The 24,890-nt window shown below is 36.3% G+C and overlaps 2 protein-coding genes and 1 long non-coding RNA gene across 3 annotated transcripts in view; all 3 read right to left on the bottom strand.

The window, feature by feature from the left end:
* LOC137402128 (uncharacterized) overlaps positions 1-24,890 on the bottom strand; it is a 579,585-nt gene that overhangs the window by 378,765 nt on the left and 175,930 nt on the right. The gene's annotated exons all lie outside the window — the stretch shown is intronic.
* On the bottom strand, positions 1,140-12,272 carry LOC137402135 (uncharacterized). The gene is made up of 6 exons (XM_068088604.1): positions 12,138-12,272; positions 10,980-11,216; positions 8,905-9,191; positions 4,800-4,938; positions 4,516-4,610; positions 1,140-1,241 (listed from the first exon to the last, which is right to left on the bottom strand). Exons 2-5 carry the CDS (start codon positions 11,176-11,178, stop codon positions 4,561-4,563), a joined length of 675 nt encoding a protein of 224 aa, XP_067944705.1. The 5' UTR covers positions 11,179-11,216; positions 12,138-12,272; the 3' UTR covers positions 1,140-1,241; positions 4,516-4,560.
* On the bottom strand, positions 12,928-16,722 carry LOC137402153 (uncharacterized). The gene is made up of 3 exons (XR_010979477.1): positions 16,640-16,722; positions 13,236-13,289; positions 12,928-13,131 (listed from the first exon to the last, which is right to left on the bottom strand). It is a non-coding gene; the product is annotated as an uncharacterized lncRNA (long non-coding RNA).

A 24,890-nucleotide genomic window follows, 5' to 3' on the forward strand; every position in this document is an offset into this window, starting at 1 on the left:
AATTTAAATTTTGCTTTTTCCGTATAATGACATAGTTTTTCATTTTATTTCGACCTGATGTAATCTTTAAACTTTAACATGTAATCCGAGTAAAACAAGAAGAAGCCAACTATACAAGACCTACCAGCTCTGATTACCATCTTTCCGCTCCCAGAAGTCCTTGTTTAACCTCGTCTAGACCGCCAACGCCAAGGATAAACAACCATTCTACAGCTTCTACAGCCAGCTTGTCTCACTTGGTACTGTCAATAGTAGCTGCAAATAAATGATATGTTTGACAGCAATGACTTTGTGTCTACTAACGCTGTCCCTGAATAACTATGTGTGCCTTTAGAAACAGTTACCATTTAAATGTTACCATAATGTTTAAGACCAGAAAAAGCAGAATTTTTTGATATAGCCTGAGGTAAATGTAAACAGTTTAGCCTTAGAGCCAATCACTCTATGTATGCATTTAATGCTTTTTTAATGCATCTAATGCATGCAATGCTCTCTGCTGCATTTAATGTGTTTATCATAATAATTCTATCCACAACAAAATGGTAGGTGAAGGACACAGAAGTTTTGATTTTCATGTTTTTAAAAGCATGTTAGTAAATTATTCTGGCTGACATGTTCTCCTGACACAAAAGACAAGCTTGATGAAGGTATTTTCCATACATACTGATATAAAGGCAGCCATGTTTGGTAGGGCTTTTATAAAGACAGTTAATTTACTTTAACCTAGTGGTCTAATCACTTATAACTGTAATAAAACTGAGCTCTTAATCCTTACTTCACAACTAAATAAGGCCTCTATTTGAGCTCACCTTTATTTGAATGTCACCTTTAATAAAATGACACTACACAGGAAGGGTAGAAAAATACAGCGCCCATTAATTGAACACCACCTCTAATAGACCTCCACTTTATTTGACTGCCACCTCTAACATAACACCACTAGCGAGGAAGAGTGGAAAACGCATCGCTATGACGCTCAAATAGAAGATTTATGATATACTAATTTTGACTAATTCTTAAATATGACCAGACAAACAGACATATGACCTTGGATGAAGGACAGCCCTACTAGCAGTAAAGGTACAACCATTCAGTACTCAGCATAAAATAAAGGATATCTACAAACATAAGTCAGGATACTAACCTGGTTCGACACTGAAGGTTTTTAACTTATCCAGCTCTGAGTCAGTCTAAAGAGCGTTCCAACTAATCACCTCTACTTTCTACAGTTTTATCTCCACCTGTACAATAACAGCATCAGTGTACAGTATCTACTGACCATTTGACTTATCAGCTGTCAGGAGAATACTACTAGCTATAAGAATAGTTTATGATTAGCCCTGAGGTACTAGTACTGTTATACTATTATTAATCTTGAGGTACTAGTACTGTTATACTATTATTAATCTTGAAGTACTAGTACTGTAATACTATTATTAATCCTGAGGTACTAGTACTGTTATACTATTATTAACCCTGAGGTACAAGTACTGTTATACTATTATTAACCCTGAGGTACTAATACTGTTATACTATTATTAATCCTGAGGTACTAGTACTGTTATACTATTATTAACCATGAAGTACTAGTACTGTTATACAATTATTAACCATGAGGTACTAGTACTGTTATACTGTTATTATCCCTGAGGTACTAGTACTGTTATACTATTATTACCCCTGAGGTACTAGTCCTGTTATAATATTATTAACCCTGAGGTATTAGTTCTGTTATTTACCCTGAGATACTAGTACTGTTATACTATTATTAACCCTAAGGTACTAGTACTGTTACACTATTATTAACCCTGTGGTACTAGTCCTGTTATACTATTATTAACCGTGAGGTACTAGTACTGTTATACTATTATTAATCCTGAGGTACTTGTACTGTTATACTATTATTAACCTTGACATACTAGTAGTGTTATACTGTTACTAACCCTAAGGCACTAGTATTGTTATACTATTATTAACCCTGAGGTATTAGTGCTGTTATACTATTATTAACCCTGAAGTACTAGTACTGTTATACTATTATTAATCCTGAGGTACTAGTCCTGTTATACTATTATTAACCCTGAGGTACTAGTACTGTTATACTATTATTAACCCTGAGGTACTAGTACTGTTATACTATTATTAACCCTGAGGTACTAGTACTATTATACTATTATGAACCCTGAGGTACTAGTACTGTTATACTATTATTAATCCTGAGGTACTAGTCCTGTTATACTATTATTAACCCTGAGGTACTAGTACTGTTATACTATTATTAACCCTGAGGTACTGGTACTGTTATACTATTATTAACCCTGAGGTACTAGTACTGTTATATTATTATCAACCCTGAGGTACTAGTACTGTTATACTATTATTAACCCTGAGGTACTAGTACTGTTATACTATTATTAACCCTGAGGTACTAGTACTGTTATACTATTATTTAACCCTGAGGTACTAGTACTGTTTTACTATTATTAACCCTGAGGTACTGGTCCTGTTATACTATTATTAACCCTAAGGTACTAGTACTGTTATACTATTATTAATCCTGAGGTACTAGTACAGTTATACTATTATTAACCCTGAAGTACTAGTACTGTTATACTATTATTAACCCTGAGGTACTAGTACTGTTATACTAGTATTAACGCTGAGGTACTAGTACTGTTATACTATTATCAACCCTGAGGTACTAGTACTGTTATACTATTATCAACCCTGAGGTACTAGTACTGTTATACTATTATTAACCTTGATGTACTAGTGCTGTTATACTATTATTAATCCTGAGGTACTAGCACTGTTATACTATTATTAACCATGAGGTACTAGTACTGTTATACTGTTATTATCCCTGAGGTACTAGTACTGTTATACTATTATTACCCCTGAGGTACTAGTCCTATTATAATATTATTAACCCTGAGGTATTAGTTCTGTTATTTACTCTGAGATACTAGTACTGTTATACTATTATTAACCCTAAGGTACTAGTACTGTTACACTATTATTAACCCTGAGGTACTAGTACTGTTATACTATTATTTAACCCTGAGGTACTAGTACTGTTTTACTATTATTAACCCTGAGGTACTAGTACTGTTATACTATTATTAACCCTGAGGTACTAGTACTGTTATACTATTATTTAACCCTGAGGTACTAGTACTGTTTTACTATTATTAACCCTGAGGTACTGGTCCTGTTATACTATTATTAACCCTAAGGTACTAGTACTGTTATACTATTATTAATCCTGAGGTACTAGTACAGTTATACTATTATTAACCCTGAAGTACTAGTACTGTTATACTATTACTAACCCTGAGGTACTAGTACTGTTATACTAGTATTAACGCTGAGGTACTAGTACTGTTATACTATTATCAACCCTGAAGTACTAGTACTGTTATACTATTATTAACCTTGATGTACTAGTGCTGTTATACTATTATTAATCCTGAGGTACTAGCACTGTTATACTATTATTAACCCTGAGGTACTAGTACTGTTATACTATTATTTAACCCTGAGGTACTAGTCCTGTTATACCATTATAAACTTTGAGGTTCTAGTACTGTTATACTATTATTAATCCTGAGGTACTAGTACTGCTATACTATTATTAACCCTGAGGTATTAGTACTGTTATACTATTATTAACTCTGAGGTACTAGTACTGTTATAATAATATTAACCTTGAGGTATTAGTGTTGTTATACTATTATTAACCCTGACGTATTAGTACTGTTATACTATTATTAACCCTGAGGTACTAGTACTGTTATATTGTTATTAACCCTGAGGTACTATTACTGTTATACTATTATTCACCCTGAGGTACGAGTACTTTTATACTATTATTAATCCTGTGGTACTAGTCCTGTTATAATATTATTACCCTGAGGTATTAGTACTGTTATTAACCCTGAGGTACTAGTGCTGTTATACTATTATTAACCCTGAGGTACTAGTACTGCTATACTATTATTAACTCTGAGGTACTAGTCCTGTTATACTACTATTAACCCAGAGGTATTAGTGCTGTTATACTATTATTAACCCTGAGGTACTAGTACTGTTATACTATTATTAACTCTGAGGCACTAGTACTGTTATATTATTGTTAACCCTGAGGTACTAGTACTGTTATACTATTATTAACCCTGAGGTACTGGTACTGTTATACTATTAGTAGCCCTAAGGGACTAGTACTGTTATACTATTATTAACCCCCAGGTACTAGTACTGTTATACTATTATTAACCCTGAGGTACTAGTCTTATCACAGAATACTAGTAACATATATATAGTGTTCTTCACCAGCTTCATGTACCTCACTTCAACAAGTATTTTAAAACCGAGTCCTTTAATAGAGGTGGAGATGCCGTTTCCTTTATTTCAATCTCACCATGTATGACCAACTAGAGAGCCAAGGCTAATTATCAGCAGCAAGTCTCATGCTACCACCCCACATAGATAAGAGTTACCAAGGCTATAACCAACCGTCTGATCTGTAACTGTAGTGGAAAGCATCGGCTCTGAGCTTCTTCATAAATAGAGAGATGATGATGCTGGTGTCTGTCTGGTACCAGCAATACCTGAAACAGCACCAACACTGAAACATACATAAATACATGTACCTATTTCACAAATAATAAATTATAGATTAACAAAATATCAGTTTAATTTACTAATACTAAATCAGCTCTGAATGACAGACTCTTGTCCTTGACCTTACAATCGTTTATAAAATACCAAGAAGATTTTAGAGTCTGCAGAATTCCTACCTGAGAGAGCTGAGAGTACTTGGAGGCCAACACCACCTTGTGAATAAAGATATGAGACAGGACTCGTTGTTACTGTGGCATCAGAGAAGATTGATGATGTCAAATATCGACAGGTAAAATCATCTGACTTAATTACTGCCTGTAAAGAAACAAATCCAGTCACATAATCACACGTCATTATGCAGTGAATTGTCACTTGTTATCATGTAACATCTATACACCTGTAAAAGTGATTAATTTGTATCTTTGTGATTAGTACTAGTTTTACTAACTTGTGTATTACATCTCAGTATTAACAGAATAATAGAGTGATGTTAGCAAGTTGATGAACATTTATTTATATCTGAACAAACTATGAGAACTAACATTCTATTTCAGCTACAGTGCACCCTCGGGTTACGATGACCCTGTTATATGATTTTTTCCCCCTGCGGTGTAGAACACACTGATTTTTCCTTCTTTTTTTCTTGCAAATTATCTTTCACCATGCGAGATCATTAAAACATCAAACCATGCAAAAACATCAAAAAACTTCTTTCGAAATACAAATTTGGCAGTCGGTAGGCGGATTACGTCGGAATAACAAACATGCCGATATGCTATACGCCGAAATCCCTTTAACAACAAATGAAAGAAATACGAAGCTCGATCTCGCTCGGTTCAGCGTTATTTGTGATAATGAAATCGGAAACATGTGGGTGATTAAATTTTATTGATGAAAAAAATTGAAGTTAACAAAAATAGTTAAAAATACGTACTAAAATTTATCTTTAATGTGTTTAGTAAGCTGAATTCCTTGAATTCAATGTTTGTGTTATACATCTGCCTCGAAAGTAAGAACTCCTTACGGTACATACTGCATATATTACATTGTAGCGTTACATTTTATTGCAGATCATAACCACTAAATACACTAAAGTTACTGTAGGTAACTATAGTTACTAAGGTTAACATATTATTTTGTTACTAACTTTTAATATGTACAGCATGTAGATAAAGCTTTGATGATTTTACCAGGGAGTGTTTGAATTACTATACATGTAGGTTTCTATACCCCTCTATACGAAATGTTCACCTTACAATGCCAACACTGGAACAACTTGAAATTGTACGGTTAGGGTCCACTGTAATGTGTTTACAAAGGCGTTAATAAAATTATCAGACATTTTCTACAAGTATATAGGAAATAAGGATAGCTCTAGCGACAAACAAGTGAGTGGCTAAGTTACACTGATCAGCTCACTGATCTACAGTCATTTCTGTATCTTTTCCTAGCTGGGTTAGCATTAATATTATACCAACCACTTCCAGAAAGTGACACACCAGATTATGATAAGTTAAAGCAACACTGCACTGATGGAAACTACTATAAAACTAGCAGACAACTCCAAAAAACAAGTGCTCCTAAATAAAGAGTCTGCTGAAGTATATTTGGATACTTGGACATTAAGGATACTTTTGGTTGGTGGCACCTATTGGACAAGTTCATGCAGGTCCTATATTGAAACAGGCTTGTCTTTATGACTGGGTTGTAAAATCAGTTGAATTCTAAGGCATCAGGTGGATAGTTAAGACTGAGAGAACTTGTAGCTCAAGAGAGGACATTGCGGGACTCAAACTAATGAGTGTACATGTGAATTAGCTACCTCATATTAGATACAGACGTTATTCCATCAGGAACCCAAGTTACGTCTCACAAGATTACCAGAATGAACAGAACAGGAAACCACAGAGAGCCTGTTAAAAGTGCAGATATTGAGGGCAGCTTGCCCAGCACTGTCTTAACCCACATAACAAAAATCTTTAGACAAAAGACATATTTTATTTTACATATGAGCAAAAATGTTTTCACTTGTAACTGAAACGTAATGATCGATCATGTGAATTGCAACCACTTATGAAATATTTCCTATAGTTTTTATATACATGTAATTAAATCGGTTAAGCAGTTTTGCTATAGGCAAGAATAGCGATACTCATAGCTGTATCAACGTCACTAATATCACAAACTAGTGATTCTCCTCATGAATGATAAATGTGGAGACATTACTTCAATAATGGTAACCAAATATCAAGCAAGCAAGATGTGGCCTTGACCCGACTGAGACCAATTCTCAAAGCAATTTATCAATGCGGCATGAGGAATAGTAGCTTCGGGGAGCATCAGTTATACCTCTAGTTGGTGAGTGTAGCCAGACCTTAAATAAGTGGTCAGTTATACCTTTAGTTGGTGAGTGTAGCCAGACCTTAAATAAGGGGTCAGTTATAGCTCTAGTTGGTGAGTGTAGCCAGACTTTAAATAAGGGGTCAGTTAGAGCTCTGGTTGGTGAGTGTAGGCAGACCTTAAATAAGGGGTCAGTTATACCTCTAGTTGGTGAGTGTAACCAGACCTTAAATAAAGGGTGAGCTATACCTATAGTTGGTGAGTGTAGCCAGACCTTAAATAAGGGGTCAGTTATACATCTAGTTGGTGAGTGTAGCCAGACCTTAAACAAGGGGTCAGTTATACCTCTAGTTGGTGAGTGTAGCCAGACCTTAAATAAGGGGTCAGTTATAGCTCTAGTTGGTGAGTGTAGCCAGACCTTAATTAAGGAGTCAGTTATACCTCTAGTTGGTAAGTGTAGCCAGACCTTAAATAAGGGGTCACTTATACCTCTAGTTGGTGAGTGTAGCCAGACCTTAAATAAGCAGTCAGTTATAGCTCTAGTTGGTGAGTGTAGCCAGACCTTAAATAAGGAGTCAGTTATACCTCTAGTTGGTGAGTGTAGCCAGACCATAAATAAGGGGTCAGTTAGAGCTCTGGTTGGTGAGTGTAGCCAGACCTTAAATAAGGGGTCAGTTATACCTCTAGTTGGTGAGTGTAACAGACCTTAAATAAGGGGTCAGTTATACCTCTAGTTGGTGAGTGTAGCCAGAGCTTAAATAAAGAGTGAGTTATACCTCTAGTTGGTGAGTGTAGCCAGACATTAAATAAGGGGTCAGTTATACTTTTAGTTGGTGAGTGTAGCCAGACCTTAAATAAGGGGTCAGTTATACCTCTAGTTGGTGAGTGTAACAGACCTTAAATAAGGGGTCAGTTATACATCTAGTTGGTGAGTGTAGCCAGAGCTTAAATAAAGAGTGAGTTATACCTCTAGTTGGTGAGTGTAGCCAGACATTAAATAAGGGGTCAGTTATACTTTTAGTTGGTGAGTGTAGCCAGACCTTAAATAAGGGGTCAGTTATAGCTCTAGTTGGTGAGTGTAGCCAGACCTTAAATAAGGGGTCAGTTATACCTCTAGTTGGTGAGTGTAACCAGACCTTAAATAAGCAGTCAGTTATAGCTCTAGTTGGTGAGTGTAGCCAGACCTTAAATAAGGGGTCAGTTATACATCTAGTTGGTGAGTGTAACCAGACCTTAAATAAGGGGTCAGTTATACATCTAGTTGGTGAGTGTAGCCAGACCTTAAATAAGGGGTCAGTTATTCCTCTAAATGGTTAGTGTAGCCAGACCTTATATACGGGGCCAGTTATACATCTAGTTGGTGAGTGTAGCCAGACCTTAAATAAGGGGTTAGTTATACCTCTAGTTGGTGAGTGTAGGCAGACCTTAAATAAGGAGTCAGTTATATCTCTAGTTGGTGAGTGTAGCCAGACCTTAAATAAAGGGTCAGTTATAAGAGTTATAAGTTACAAGAGATGATAACTCAGGAGGTCTGACAGGATAGTTCAAAATAAAATTGACAAAACTTGATTGCGATTAAAATGCTCAAAAATGTTCGAGTGAAATCATGTTATTAGTTGCGTTCGATGCTTTAGTTGATACCTGCTACTGCATCCGAGTTGCAACATTACATGTCTTTACTCTGTCGGTCTCCTTGCAAATATAGACATCATAATCACACTTTCACTTGATATGAGCATTTTAACCACGATAAAGTTGGGTCGATTTTACACGTGAAACATCCTGGCAGTCAGATCACCTCAAACAAAAACAATCGCTAACGATAAAAAATATCGATACTTTCTGATAAAATCTACTAAAATTTTATGTAAATTCATATTTAACTATGAACATCAAAGTGAGTTATCGACCAATCAGATGATAGAATTAGCTGTTATCGACCTTGAGTTGATCATCAGTGAGAGTTCCAAAGTCATCCATTGGTGTGAAAGGACTTGGCACATAAGCCTTGTGTGTGCCCTTGCGATGAGGTGTTCTCATATCTTCTGCTAACTTCCAAGCGTTTGGCGATGTGAGTGAAACTGAAACACTGGGTGATACCGAGTTACTGGGAAGGCCTGCTTTAGGTCGACATTGAGTTGATGGCAGCGAGACATCAGCTGAAAACAGCTGCTTTCCCTTAACTCTGCTGAGTCCACTGAAGTCGTCCATATGAGCAACGGGCGGGCCTGAGAAATGAACAAATGGAGGTGAGCTCACATACATTGAGGGTTACATCGATCATCGTCCTGTCATACTGTGATCAAATGGGATGTGTTATACATGACCTTTACTCACCGCACGTTAAACATAGAGCATACAAATGGATTTATTCAACTTTTTATCAATATAAGAAAATCTTTCAAATGATGTACGGTATGTGAAAACTACATGATTAACTATTTTGCACCAGCAATAGGTCAACTTCAATATTTCTAGAAATATGTCAGTCTTCGCCTGATATATCTCAAACATTTACCTCTGGAGCTTCCCAACAGCAATTACATAACAATGAATTAGCAAATGTGAGTTTAGGAGAAAAACTAGTGAAAACATGACGAACAAAAAAGCCAACAAAGCTGGGCTACATCCAGACAGCTAAGCTAAAAATAGAGAATCAGTCAGCCTTCAACAATCCTAACCAAATGCACCTAAACAACTGTGATAGATGTAAAGTTAAAGGTTGACTTGCAACAAAATTCACATTACAGTTATTTGATATCAAAAGATTCACCATGTCTTACTCTGTTGTGTTGTAGGTGCCAAATATGTGGGAATGTGATTACAAAAAACGAACAATTAATCGCAGTCACACGAGACCGCCGTAGTTTGGATTCTCTTTGCAAAACGGCTTAAATGTGACGTATTTGTAGGAGATGGTTTCTGTTTACACTTTCATGCAACCTTATTCGTCGAAATATTTTCACAAATATACTTCACGCATTCAATAAAACCATGTCTATTGTTCTTACGCGTCTATATCATCGCCATTGTAATGCTGTCACTTTTAGCAGTGATAGCTTATAACTTACCGTAAAATATCATTTAATTTTTTAACCTTACCTCGCAGGAGTACATATCATTGTCTGATAATCAAGACGAGCCTGTTGGTCACCTGTGATAATCAAAAAATGCTGCAAAAATTATTTGCGAAGTATTGGGTCACATGATCAGATTACGACTTGACGATTAGATCAAGCCGAAACAAAACTGTAAAGTAGAGAGCATCTATATTTGATACGGGGTCTTCGGTAAAACCCGAAGTGCTTATCATAAACTAGTGCTACGATAAGTTTTATATTGAGCTTTTTATGGGCCTTTCAACTCACGTGAGAACATCACGTGACAAGACAATAACCAAACTGTAATGACTACGTCAGAAAAATAAACAGATTCCAATCTACAGCGGCTGTTCGTTTTTGAGCTTTTAAGAGCTTGTAATCACATTTCCACATGTTCGGCACCTACAACACAACAGAGAAAGACATGGTGAATCTTTTGATACCAAATAACTGTAATGTGAATTTTGTTGCAAGTCAACCTTTAAGAACCATAGGTAACATATAGTCATGTACCAACCGTGCATTACACGAGGGTGTGTGCCAACCGTGCATTACATGAAGGCTCGTACCAGCCGTACGTGAATAAGGGCGTGTGCCAACCTCGTAGGATATATAAACACTCACAGCCAAGCTTAATATAGGAGCATTTTACACCGCGGTAAAGCAACAAAGATATTCTGTGGTCCAAAGGTATTGCGACATGTGCAGATTTTTCCATCAATTCTGACAGAAATCACGAAATGAACAGAAAAACACAGAATAATTTAGTCTGAATTCGCAGAATTGGCAGAGCTGTACATGCACACCAAAATCGTCGACGAAACACTTCTAACTGGCTAAACAAATTATTAGCGAGCACGATATTAGCAGCTTTCGCAATTTATATAATCCGTTTGAAAAGCTTTTCCTACTCACTGAGTTCAGCCTCGTTCATAGAAACTTCCACATCTTTTGGACCAACTGATGGCTCGAGTTTAGTAAAGTCAAGCGAGGTAACCTCTAAAGAATCTCCAAAAAGTTCTGCATCTTCGGAACGAATGATAACATCTTGTTCATTCCCATGATCAGCATTAGCCTGTTCCACTGTGCCGCCATCAAGCACCTGCCCTGGCATGACACCTTCTGTATCTTCTGACAGACCCTTTGCACCAGCTGTGTGGGAAATAGATAGATGAAACATATGAAAATGCTCTTGAATGAAGTGAGTATTGCAAGCTTAAAAATTACATTTGATATATAATATAACGGCAAAAAGGCAAGAGATGAGCTAATTTTACGTTAATCTACACAGTTGCAGGAGAATTTTGATTTCTATATACCGGTAGTACACAGTTCTTGGTACCCTTATGTCCTAAGAAACATGTTTAAACACAACTGATTGAGGGAAAATCATGTGGGCTTTAAGCCAAGAATGCTTTTAAATTGAAACACCAAGCTTTGAATTAATTAATTTTTGTGCCAACCACCAATCACTTATCTGCCCGTCATTCATAGATTGATGTATTTTAAATGATACCGACTATGAAATTTTATTTCGGTCTAAGCCATACCTCATGCAAGCTCATACAGCCAAATTTGAAGAAATTGGGTAGTTTAATATTTCCAAACTGGTTACAAATGAGAGATTATGTATGCACAGCTATTGTGTGATTTAAATACGGTTGATAGAAGTACAATTAAATTGTGTTCATCTATGAGATAGATGAACAGTTTTTTGGTTAGTAGAGGGGGCAGCTTAGTGATAACAAGACAGATTAAAGTTTGCTATAGATTTGTGCTAGCGCCTGAGGACAAGCTCTCCAAATTATCTTAAACCGTTCCACAAGAAAATTGTTACCAATTTGTCTGTCCAGCAATTAATATGACAAATTGAGCAGACTGCCACTCTGACACTTTCTTCAAGAATGAAGGCTAAACCTGTTTCCATGTTGCCTACTTTCTATGTATCACAGACATTTCTTTATAAAATTTGAAAACAAGGGCAGTCTGCATAAAAAGGCTCGCGTGTATCACAAAATTGAAAAGCAACTTCATTGACTAACAGCAGTGTAACACTTGGACAACTGCATGTACCTGCAGGAAAGTTCCCAATGGAATGATTCCTTTTTTAACATCAGCTGAAGGTGTACCTGCAAATGATTCACTGTTAGTACCTAGGTCGACCGCTATAGGACTAGTATCATAGGTTTCCACAGTAACCGAATCTGTTGAACTCATTTGGTCTTCATTGCCAAAACAGGCATCCTCTGTCCTCAAACTGTCATATTCTATGGCTTCCTGAGAAATCATAGAACTCTTGTGACTTGAGCTCTGAGGAGGAAGCTTTTCTATGTCTACGATAGGAACACGACTAACATCTAATAGAGAACTCGCTTGGATCTGCATAAGGGTATTGATTTGGAGACAACATCTCGTGAGAATCTTCAGTGACCCTACACTTCGATTTAAAATGTAGTTTGCGTTTTCGGCCCCGCCCACCACCTTTTTGACTTGTTATACAGAGTCCAAAATTCTTTTTTACTAGACTGTTGTCTGTAAACTTGAGAATATTGTAATCAAATGATCAAGTTGCCTCTCCTTTTGTTTATTAAGCTTTTCTATACTTTAAGGCAGCTTTTTTTGACAGCGAGTGAGATGGAGTGAACTTTCGTTTACCTTTTTCTTTGCCTCTAAAAGTTCAAAGATTAATATTCTTTATGGACTTACAGCTCTTTCTGGCATAATTCCGACCTCTGGGAAATTTACTAGAGATCGCGTTGTTAAAGTACTTACTAATCGGGGAACTGCTATTACGCCCAATATTGTTCTCTATTGGCTTATTATTGTTAAACATTTTTTGAAGTTCTAAACTTTTATTGGCAGATAGGGGTGAAAGAGCTACAGCGAGGTTCATCTCGTTAGCCATTTCAGAGTTTTGCTGTGAATGGTCGATAGGCATTTCTGGAGAATGCATAGAAGTACGCATGGATGTATCAGATAAAAACTCATCATTATTCATTGATCTCCAACTACGGATATTATTCACAGATTTTCGATGTCTGTTCACAGCCTTATGAGGTGATGGAACCTAAAAGTCAAGAGAACTGATTTTACAATATGCAAAAGTTGAGCTCATCTTCAGGTTCAAATGCTGTAATGCGCCAATTCAAAATGAGAGGGAAGTCATGTTACCAAAGAAACAGTCGATGTGTCAGCCGATGCAAACTTCTTAGACCGTCTAGTAACCTACAAAAACCAAAGATGCCAAAGCTAATATTAATTGATGCATATGAGGCTTTGTGTGAAACCTAGAACATTATGCAAATATAAGATATACACAGTTTAATGCCTCCTGAAAGAATGTTCTTTTTTAAATCATTTTAAAAGTAAGAAGAAGTACTCTAGCAGTAGTATAGAAATACTACCATCAGAGTGAGAAGTACTCTAGAAGTAGTATAGAAATACTACCATCAGAATAAGAGGAAGTACTCTAGTAGTAGTATAGAAATACTACCATCAGAATAAGAGGAAGTACTCTAGTAGTAGTATAGAAATACTACCATCAAAGTAAGAGGAAGTACTCTAGTAGTAGATTAGAAATACTACCATCAGAGTAAAAGGAAGTATTCTAGTAGTAGATTAGAAATACTACCATCAGAATAAGAGGAAGTACTCTAGTAGTAGTATAGAAATACTACCATCAGAATAAGAAGAAGTACTCTAGTAGTAGATTAGAAATACTACCATCAGAGTAAAAGAAAGTATTCTAGTAGTAGATTAGAAATACTACCATCAGAATAAGAGGAAGTACTCTAGTAGTAGTATAGAAATACTACCATCAGAATAAGAAGAAGTAGTCTAGTAGTAGTAGTATAGAAATACTACCATCAGAATAAAAGGAAGTACTCTAGTAGTAGATTAGAAATACTACCATCAGAATAAAAGGAAGTACTCTAGTAGTAGTATAGAAATACTACCATCGGAATAAAAAAAAGCACTCTAGTAGTAGTAGTATATAAATACTACCATCAGAATGAGAGGAAGTACTCTATTAGTAGATTAGAAAGACTACCATCAGAATAAGAGGAAGTACTCTAGTAGTAGTATAGAAATACTACCATCAGAATAAGAGGAAGTACTCTAGTAGTAGATTAGAAATACTACCATCAGAATAAGAGGAAGTACTCTAGTAGTGGTATAGAAATACTACCATCAGAGTAAGAGGAAGTACTCTAGTAGTAGTATAGAAATACTACCATCAGAATAAGAAAAAGTACTCTAGTAGTAATAGTATATAAATACTACCATCAGAGTAAGAGGAAGTACTCTAGTAGTAGTATAGAAATACTACCATCGGAATAAGAAAAAGTACTCTAGTAGTAGTAGTATATAAATACTACCATCAGAGTAAGAGGAAGTACTCTAGTAGTAGTATAGAAATACTACCATCAGAATAAGAGGAAGTACTCTAGTAGTATAGAAAGACTACCATCAGAATAAGAGGAAGTACTCTAGTAGCAGTATAGAAATACTACCATCAGAGTGAGAAGTACTCTAGTAGTAGTATAGAAATACTACCATCAGAATAAGAGGAAGTACTCTAGTAGTAGTATAGAAATACTATCATCAGAGTATAAGGAATTACTCTAGTAGTGGATTAGAAATACTACCACCAGAGTAAGAGGAAGTACTCTAGTAGTAGATTAGAAATACTACCATCAGAATAAGAGGAAGTACTCTAGTAGTAGTATAGAAATACTACCATCAGAGTAAGAGGAAGTACTCTAGTAGTAGTATATAAATACTACCATCAGAGTAAGAGGAAGTACTCTAGTAGTAGTATAGAAATACTACCATCAGAGTGAGAAGTACTCTAGTAGTAGATTAGAAATACTACCATCAGAGTAAAAGGAAGTATTCTAGTAGTAGATTAGAAATACTACCATCAGAATAAGAGGAAGTTCTCTAGTAATAGTATAGAAATACTACCATCAGAATAAGAAGAAGTACTCTAGTAGTAGTAGGATAGAAATACTACCATCAGAATAAGAGGAAGTACTCTAGTAGTATAGAAAGACTACCATCAGAATAAGAGGAAGTACTCTAGTAGTAGTATATAAATACTACCATCAGAGTAAGAGGAAGTACTCTAGTAGTAGTATAGAAATACTACCATCAGAGTAAAAGGAAGTATTCTAGTAGTAGATTAGAAATACTACCATCAGAATAAGAGGAAGTTCTCTAGTAATAGTATAGAAATACTACCATCAGAATAAGAAGAAGTACTCTAGTAGTAGTAGGATAGAAATACTACCATCAGAATAAGAGGAAGTACTCTAGTAGTAGTATAGAAATACTACCATCAGAGTAAGAGGAAGTACTCTAGTAGTAGTATATAAATACTACCATCAGAGTAAGAGGAAGTACTCTAGTAGTAGTATAGAAATACTACCATCAGAGTGAGAAGTACTCTAGTAGTAGATTAGAAATACTACCATCAGAGTAAAAGGAAGTATTCTAGTAGTAGATTAGAAATACTACCATCAGAATAAGAGGAAGTTCTCTAGTAATAGTATAGAAATACTACCATCAGAATAAGAAGAAGTACTCTAGTAGTAGTAGGATAGAAATACTACCATCAGAATAAGAGGAAGTACTCTAGTAGTATAGAAAGACTACCATCAGAATAAGAGGAAGTACTCTAGTAGCAGTATAGAAATACTACCATCAGAGTGAGAAGTACTCTAGTAGTAGTATAGAAATACTACCATCAGAATAAGAAGAAGTACTCTAGTAGTAGATTAGAAATACTACCATCAGAGTACAAGGAAGTATTCTAGTAGTAGATTACAAATACTACCATCAGAATAAGAGGAAGTACTCTAGTAGTAGTATAGAAATACTACCATCAGAATAAGAAGAAGTACTCTAGTAGTAGATTAGAAATACTACCATCAGAGTAAAAGGAAGTATTCTAGTAGTAGATTAGAAATACTACCATCAGAATAAGAGGAAGTACTCTAGTAGTAGTATAGAAATACTACCATCAGAATAAGAAGAAGTACTCTAGTAGTAGTATAGAAATACTACCATCAGAGTGAGAAGTATTCTAGTAGTAGTATAGAAATACTACCATCAGAATAAGAAGAAGTACTCTAGTAGTAGTATAGAAATACTACCACCAGAATAAGAAGAAGTACTCTAGTAGTAGTATAGAAATACTACCACCAGAATAAGAAGAAGTACTCTAGTAGTAGTATATAAATACTACCATCAGAATAAGAAGAAGTACTCTAGTAGTAGTATAGAAATACTACCATCAGAATAAGAGGAAGTACTCTAGTAGTAGTATATAAATACTACCATCAGAATAAGAGGAAGTACTCTAGTAGTAGTAGTATATAAATACTACCATCAGAATAAGAGGAAGTACTAAAGTAGTAGTATAGAAATACTACCATCAGGATAAGAGGAAGTACTCTAGTAGTAGTTTAGAAATACTACCATATGGGTACGAGGAAGTACTCTAGTAGTAGATTAGAAATACTACCATCAGAGTAAGAGAAAGTACTCTAGTAGCAGTATAGAAATACTACCATATGGGTACGAGGAAGTACTATAGTAGTAGATTCGTTATTTATGGCATAGGTTTCATCCTTGGGTGTTGCAGAAGATCTACTACCTCTTGGCCTGCCAGGCCTCTTTTTAACACCAGGCTCTCCGCTGACAGCAGCTTTTTTCTGCCGCTTCCGAGGTGCCGAGGCTACCTAGAAATAGTAAAGATTACACCTTGTACTTCTCCATGAACACAAGAACAAAGAAAGGACTACACAGTTTCATAAAGGCTACTTTTTTGTCTATTGAAAATCTAACCAAACGCAATGCACAGCCACTCTGTACAAAAAAGATTACATGGCTTCTGACCAATGCAGATGTTTTATTGAAAAAATGCACAAATTTGAGCCAATCCGCAAGTTAACTGCATCATGGAAACGGCATAAATCCATAAGCTAAGTGAGTTTTGCGATGCAAAAATTTTTATCGAATCCATCATGCTAGCGAATGATGAAAACGGTACATGCGAATCATGCGCATTAAGATATCGCTGGATATTCCATTCTAAACATTTGCACGCTTCAGTCATTTTTATTTGATTTGAGCAGTTTCAAAGTACCAATGTTCCAAACGATTGCTGCTAAGGTGACAAGACTGCGTAGCTATTTATAGAGTCATTAATTAGGCTAATACTTTACCTACTGGGGGTCAAGCTGCGCACAGCCCCAAAACGTATCACGCGAGTCATGGAAACATAGTGATTGTTTCATAGAGGCTGCTTTTTTACCATTTGAAAAACTAATCAAACGCGATGCACAGCCACTCTGACCATGGCAGATGCTTTATTTAAAAAATGTCCCATATTATATTCATAAAACCTTAATACCGCCTGCAGAGTTAAACTTACCCGTCATTTTTTTAAGTTGATCTTTCCTGATGCAAACTTAAGAATATACCTATAAAATGTAACAAAATTTTCAAATCAAATTTATGGTACCATAAATACCCTAAAGATGACTGCAACATTGAGTTGAAGCATTTAAACTGTTAATTCATGATCGTGACAGCAAAAGACAGGTAATAAGGGGCTGTGACAGCAAATGACAGGTAATAAAGGGCTGTGACAGCAAAAGACAGGTAATAAGGGGCTGTGACAGCAAAAGACAGGTAATAAAGGGCTGTGACAGCAAAGGACAGGTAATAAGGGGCTGTGACAGCAAATGACAGGTAATAAGGGGCTGTGACAGCAAAAGACAGGTAATAAGGGGCTGTGACAGCAAATGACAGGTAATAAGGGGCTGTGACAGCAAATGACAGGTAATAAGGGGCTGTGACAGCAGATGACAGGTTGTTGTTATGGCTGTAATAGCAAATGAGAAGTAATTCATGGCTGTGACAGCAAATGACAGGTATCTTATGAGTGTGACAGCAAATGACAAAAAATTCATGGTTGTAACATGACTTTTTTGTAACAACAAACCCATAAACTATAGACTTATACACATAGCCTTGTCGATATGTGTATAAGTCCATAGTTTGCGGGTTCGAGCTTCCGTACTAACAATCAGCAAGTTCTACTTTGATAAACACTAGGATGGTCTCACAGATAGCGCACAAGAGAGACAATAATAATTGTACAACCCGACGTTACGAAACTTGTGAGATACAAATTATTTTAACAGTACACAAATTAGCCGACAGTCGAGCATAAAGTGAACATAAAAAGACATACAAAAGCTCATTTCATATGTTACTTAGCCAATGAGGTGGGTGAAATCTTTACTATAATAGGAGCCGTACCTGTTTGTCAGAGGATACGCTTTGAGAGTAGAAAAAAACGGAATACACAGGAATTGAACCCAAACATCCAGATTTGCAGCCAGGCGCACTACCAACTGCACCACTGGACCACCTTGTAACATACCTAAATAGTTGTGCGCACGCTGATTACATATGATAATCTCTCATGGCGCATATTGCCAGCATACTAGTACATAGTAACATCATAGTCCCTAAATCAAGATATAGAAACTACAAATCAATAGTTATCAGAGTTGTACACAACATGAAGGTGATAAGCAAAGATATATAAAGGCTGAAGGAAGGTGAGAATAGACACACATACTGGGATATTTGCATGATATTGTCAGTAGGTATTTGGAGAAGGGCTGACTCATCACCAGTGTAAACATACTTGAGCCAGGTACTCACATGACTGGAGGAGATGGCAGACATGTCTAGTGTGTCCACTGAGAGCAAACCCTGCATCAAGAGAGAACGGAACGCATTAAGATTTCTAGAGAAAATGTTAACAAATATTTCTGATTTGTCATAAAATTAAACCATTGCGTTAACCACAAAGGTTTTGAGCTAATTTTATGCACTGTAAAACATATCTCACAGTAAAAGTAGCACCTATTTACCGCAGAAGTCATAGAGAATATGTTATCTAGACAACCTGTGAGTAAAACTTCAACCTGCAAGTACTAAAAGCACCTGCAAGTACCTGTAAATAGACCATTTATCTTGGAGTAGCACTTGCACCATAACAAATGGGTGTCAAACAAGGCAAATGCTGCTTCATCATACTTTGTAGCCAGCTAAGCAAACTTACACCAATTAATTTGAATCCAAAGAAGGAAGCATACCCTCTATAGACACCATTGAACAGGTGGTTGGGCAAAACTGGTAAGCCCTAGTGTACAATATGCGATGCGTGGATAATGGAAATGAGACAAAGTTGAACAAAACAACCAAAATCCAGGATAACGCACCTAATACGCCTTCCGATAATACGCCTTCCACTAATACGCCTTCCACTAATACGCCTTCAACTAATACGCCTTCCACTAATACGCCTTCCACTAATACGCCTTCCACTAATACGCCTTCCACTAATATGCCTTCCACTATTACGCCTTCCACTAATACGCCTTCCACTAATACGCCTTCCACTAATACGCCTTTCACTAATACGCCTTTCACTAATACGCCTTCCACCAATACGCCTTCCACTAAAACGCCTTCCACCAATACGCCTTCCACTAATACGCCTTCCACCAATACGCCTTCCACTAAAACGCCTTCCACTAATACGCCTTCCACTAATACGCTTTCCACTGATAAACCTTCCACTAATACGCCTTCCACTAATACACCTTCCACTAATACACCTTCCACTAATACGCCTTCCACCAATACACCTTCAACTAATACACCTTCCACTAATACGCCTTCCACTAACATAATAAGGTACCTAATAGGCATAATAAGGTACCTAGCAGGCATAATAAATTACCTAACAGACATAATAAAGTACCTAGCAGGTATAATAAAGTACCTAACAGGCATAATAAAGTACTTAGCAGGCATAACAAGGTACCTAACAGGCATAATAAGGTACCTAACAGGCATAATAAAGTACCTAGCAGGCATAACAAGGTACCTAGCAGGCATAATAAGGTAATTAACAGGCATAATAAGGTACCTATCAGGCATAATAAGGTACCTAACAGGCATAATAAAGTACCTAACAGGCATAATAAGGTACCTAACAGGCATAATAAGGTACCTAACAGGCATAATAAAGTACCTAGCAGGCATAATAAGGTACCTAGCAGGCATAATAAGGTAATTAACAGGCATAATAAGGTACCTATCAGGCATAATAAGGTACCTAACAAGCATAATAAAGTACCTAACAGGCATAATAAGGTACCTAACAGGCATAATAAGGTACCTAACAGGCATAATAAGGTACCTAGCAGGCATAATAAGGTACCTAACAGGTATAATAAGGTACCTAACAGGCATAATAAAGTACCTAGCAGGCATAATAAAGTACCTAGCAGGCTTAATAAGGTAATTAATAGGCATAATAATTTGCAATGGGGAAGCCATCAAGGAAACAGACAGCAACTTCCAAGCTGCTGATCATGCATGGAACAATCAATTCTCTCGCTGTCCAACTCGAAAGCTTCTCGCTTTTTTTCGTTAAAACTTCGAAAGCAACACCACAGAAATAATTATTAACTGTCTCAGACTAATAGTAGTTCCTTTTTAATTCGGTCCTAATATTTCGATGTACACGTACAAGAAAGTTTACAAGTTTTAGACCAAAGGTTACATTTAGCGAGCAAACTTTTAGGCATTTGTGCCAAATGCAGCGCGTAAAAGTTTTGCTCAAATGAAAAATTGTTTGTACGCTAATATCGACTAGCTTAGCAGTGCCAAAAAAAAGTCGAGACCAGAAAATATTTTGGAAGGTATTAGACAACTAGAAAATGCTCGTTCCATCGAAAACAACAATCAGAACGCAGCTATTCGAGCAAACGATGCAAATATTTTTGTTTTAAAAACGTTAAATTTTTACGTGCAATAAAGTATGATTTGTTTGTGTACCTTGTTCATGAATATATTTCTGTAGCATTTGGTAGATTATCATTATATAACAAATAAATTTGCAAATTTACAGCACATTATTTGATAGCATCATTGCAGTAATCTGATCATGCAATTGATCGACGCTCGTAACTCCTCTTCTATTGCACATAAAAAGCTAGTTTTGGCTGCAAACTTTAGCCAAATATCAGTGAGTGCAATGAGCTTTCATGCAACAATGTTAAATATAGATATAAAATAAAAATATGTCTTCAAATTTAGAATGAAATAAAAATTGAAAATGCCAACAAATTGTAAAGAAGGACACAGGCTATATCATCGCAGGTCAATTGCAAGCAATAGATATCAACGGGTAGAGATATTGAGGTAGAGAGCATAGCTCTCTTGCTGTGGAGGCAGATTCATCGAGGGCCATAAACTAGTACAACAGTTATCCTGCTTATCTTGTTTTTATTCTGTTCTTCCGATTTTCTTTCACTTAAATTTAATTATGGTCTGCACTCACAAGGAAGATGACGTGATTACTTTCCTGGACTTTGTTATCGATGCCAACACTATTCGAAAAATAGGTGGCAAGTCTTAAAGTAACATTTAAATAATATATTACGTAAAAATACTTATTAAAAATATATTACTTTGTAAAACTTTGTGAATATGTATTGTAAATAAAAGTATAATGACGACACAAGCATAAAAAGACCGTTTCTAACGTTCGGTATTCATGATCGATTCTATGTCTCCATCCGGCGATTCGATTTATACAATTTCTTTTCTCTGGCTAATTTGCTGAAAACCACTGCGCAGCATGTAAAGGTACAATACCCTCAACTTCGGAGGGGGCTGCATCAAAATACTGCGCATCATGGAAACATGATTGACCGCCACTATAGAGAAAGGGTTGAAAATAGAGCGCCATGGCATTCGATTAGAGGTTTTATGGTATATGTATGAATCTCCATGTTTGCTTTGAGTTTTTTGTCATTGATGTGTCCAGCTATGGAGATTAAAGTCTCGCCATGAAAATTGCTCATCGTACTGGATTTGAACTTGCGACAAATTGGAAGTGCAAGTATGCAAACACCTTCACCTAACTACAAGGCTATGTCATTCTTATCTGATTTAGGTCCTCTACGGTATCCTTATCATGATTAAAGTTAAAAAGGTGTGTTATATTATGAATTAATATTACCTTTCGCATTGTTTTTTGTTTGAAATTTTTTCCAAAACCCATTATTCACTTTTTTTATTTGTAATTGCAAATTGGGCCATTTCAATTTACCATGTTCCGTTACAGTACAACTGTAACCTCAGAACTTCAATTTTCATTTTCCGGTTATTGCAAAGGGCAATCGCTAGAAATTGTAACTAAAAAATGTTCACATGGACATTCTCAAGTAGGAATTGTCTCTATATTCTTTCTGGGTTCGGTCAGACAAAGTACCCTCGTGCGCTTCATTCATGTATTTAATTTAGGTATCTCATTTTTATGTTTGTGCCAGTATCGACTATCGAGAGGTACCAGTATAGTTATATTCAAAACTTTGATGGATAGCTTCTGCAGCAACAGTAACCTTTCTCATACACACACTTCCATGTTCACAATTTACTTTTCACTTATTTAGCCATTACTTGCTAATTGCTTCACAATTAAACACCTTTACAATAGTTTTATTAAGGTACGGCCACACGTAACGAATTATTTGTTCAATCTGACCGAAATCACGAAGTGAACAGAATTGTCTGAGCTGTGCATGCACACCGAATTTGTCGACGAAACGCATTTAATTGGCTAAACGAGTTATTAGCAAGCATAATTCTAGCACCTTTTGCAATTAGTATAGTCCAAGACACGTATGACGACACACAATAAAAGCACAAGTGCAATTCAACATAGTACACACGGTGCAACTGCTTACATTGCGCTATTGTTGGTTTTTATCGTTCGGACATTATGGTTACAGATCGTTTCTTTTTTTTAATAATAACAATTTTCCTTTTAGCAGCAAAAGTAAAGGTAGAAAGAGTTGCCATCTTTAGCGCAATCAAGTCAGTTGCATCATATTTACTATGCCGAATTGCCGTAAAATTTTTCTTGCGTGTTCCTTTATGTGCTTCGGACGATGTAAATTTTAAAAGCTGTGAGAATCGTGCTCGCTAACCAACAATAGCGCAACTTGAGCAGTTTCATCGCGTGTATTATTTTTAATTAACTTAATCACAAAGAGATTAACTGTAGAGGTTCAATAAGAAAATCAATGGAATACAAGTAACTTGTGGACTTTACTGCCAAAGACCAAATTTGAAATGTTCTTTTTAATGGACAATTGAAATTAATCAAGCAACGATTGTGGATCGACTGAAAGCTTCAAAGTAACAAAACAGCAAACTTGACAGCACTTGATATGTAGTGAAAAGGTTTGACAGATACATGTATAACGTTTTCACCAGAATACGAAGTCCCTGCGCTTTCAGGGTCATCGTAGTTTGATAACTTTTCACTGCACAAAATATCATCACAAAGCCAGAGATGCCTAGTAAATGCTAACATTATGTTACTGGTATAACACGAGTATCCATGCTGAAACCATAAGTCGCAAAACAGGGTATTATTTTAACTCATGTCCATTATACCAGCAGTAATAGCATTTGTTGTATGATGAGATTTGTGGGACTCAGGCTATGTTGCCATCTGATGTCAAGGCAGTTGCGGGTTGTCATAGCAGTTATGATGAGTGTGTAAAGTCAGGAGATTAGGCAGTATTAGGCGGTGTTAGGCGGTATATAAGCAAATGGAATGAATTACTGAGGCCATTCTTCTTTACTACAACTGATGACCTACATTAATACAATGTGGGGCAGCTGACAAAATGTTGAGTTTTTTCCTGTGATCATAAAGAAAAGTGTGCTAGTATTGGTGGCTGGTTAAATTTAACAATTGACACTACCCTTTAACAGACATGAAAGTGAGTTGATATGTGAAGCGGGTGAAGTGTTGGGGAGGTGAGTTGTTGAAGCTGTGAGGTGCTGACACTGTGAAGTGTCCGTTTTGGAACGATACCAGTGAGTTGTTTGAAGTTATTATTCGTGAAGCAATAGGTGACAATTAAAAACAAAAGGAGAGATGTAGAGTGAATAGAGTTGGTATTGTAAAATAGATTGTGTTGTGACATGATGGAGTTCGGTTATCCAATGCTGGTGTCCGGTGAACGCAGTGATTGTTCGTAGGAGAGACTTGTTGAGGGGATGAATTCGTGTATCCAGAGTGTAGTCAAGAGAGGATATAAAGGTGAAAGTGGTAATAGACAACCTAATACAAGAGATACACAACCTAATATGAGGGGTAGAGCTAAATTATTGCTGTTATTGAAAGCTATTGAACATAGTGGTAGAGAAATGTTGAAAGTTGCAAGGGTCGATGTAGAGAGCGTAGATTGAAACAACTGCCAATAGGTTGAAGTTGCAGTTAAAGAAGCCATCAACAGATTTTGAAAATGCTGATGGTAGTGAGTTGAATATAGTTGGAATAGTAGAAGTTCCATTGGAAAGTAAATACAGGAGACTACGGAGGATGAGGTTTATGTGGTGAAAGGATAAAACACAAACTTTTTGGGCATAACTGAGTTGCAGCAGCTAAAATTATAAACTGTGTTGTAAGTGCGTTATGAGAGAGCAAGTTTGAGTCTGATCAGGATGATGAAGAAGAGAATGCTATACTGGCGATGGTGCTGGCACTAAAGAGGAGAATATTTTTGGCAGTAGCCTAGGGTTAGACAAGCCAGAGGCACAGCCTATGAAGTCAGGTAACAAACATCACAAAATGAGTTAGTACGTGTGCTCATTGGTAGTTATGGTGTAGCTCGAAAAAAAGGGTATGGTGTATGATGGGATTTG

The sequence above is a fragment of the Watersipora subatra genome, chromosome 8, assembly GCF_963576615.1.
Source record: "Watersipora subatra chromosome 8, tzWatSuba1.1, whole genome shotgun sequence".
Taxonomy (NCBI): domain Eukaryota; kingdom Metazoa; phylum Bryozoa; class Gymnolaemata; order Cheilostomatida; family Watersiporidae; genus Watersipora; species Watersipora subatra.

Coding starts and splice junctions, on each gene's coding strand:
- LOC137402135 (XM_068088604.1), bottom strand. CDS start 11,178: ATGCCAGGGCAGGTGCTTGATGGCGGCACAGTGGAACAGGCTAATGCT. Junction 4,939..8,904: donor TCACTGATGATCAACTCAAG/GTCGATAACAGC, acceptor GTTTCTTTACAG/GCAGTAATTAAGTCAGATGA. Junction 4,611..4,799: donor AGTACTCTCAGCTCTCTCAG/GTAGGAATTCTG, acceptor GTGCTGTTTCAG/GTATTGCTGGTACCAGACAG.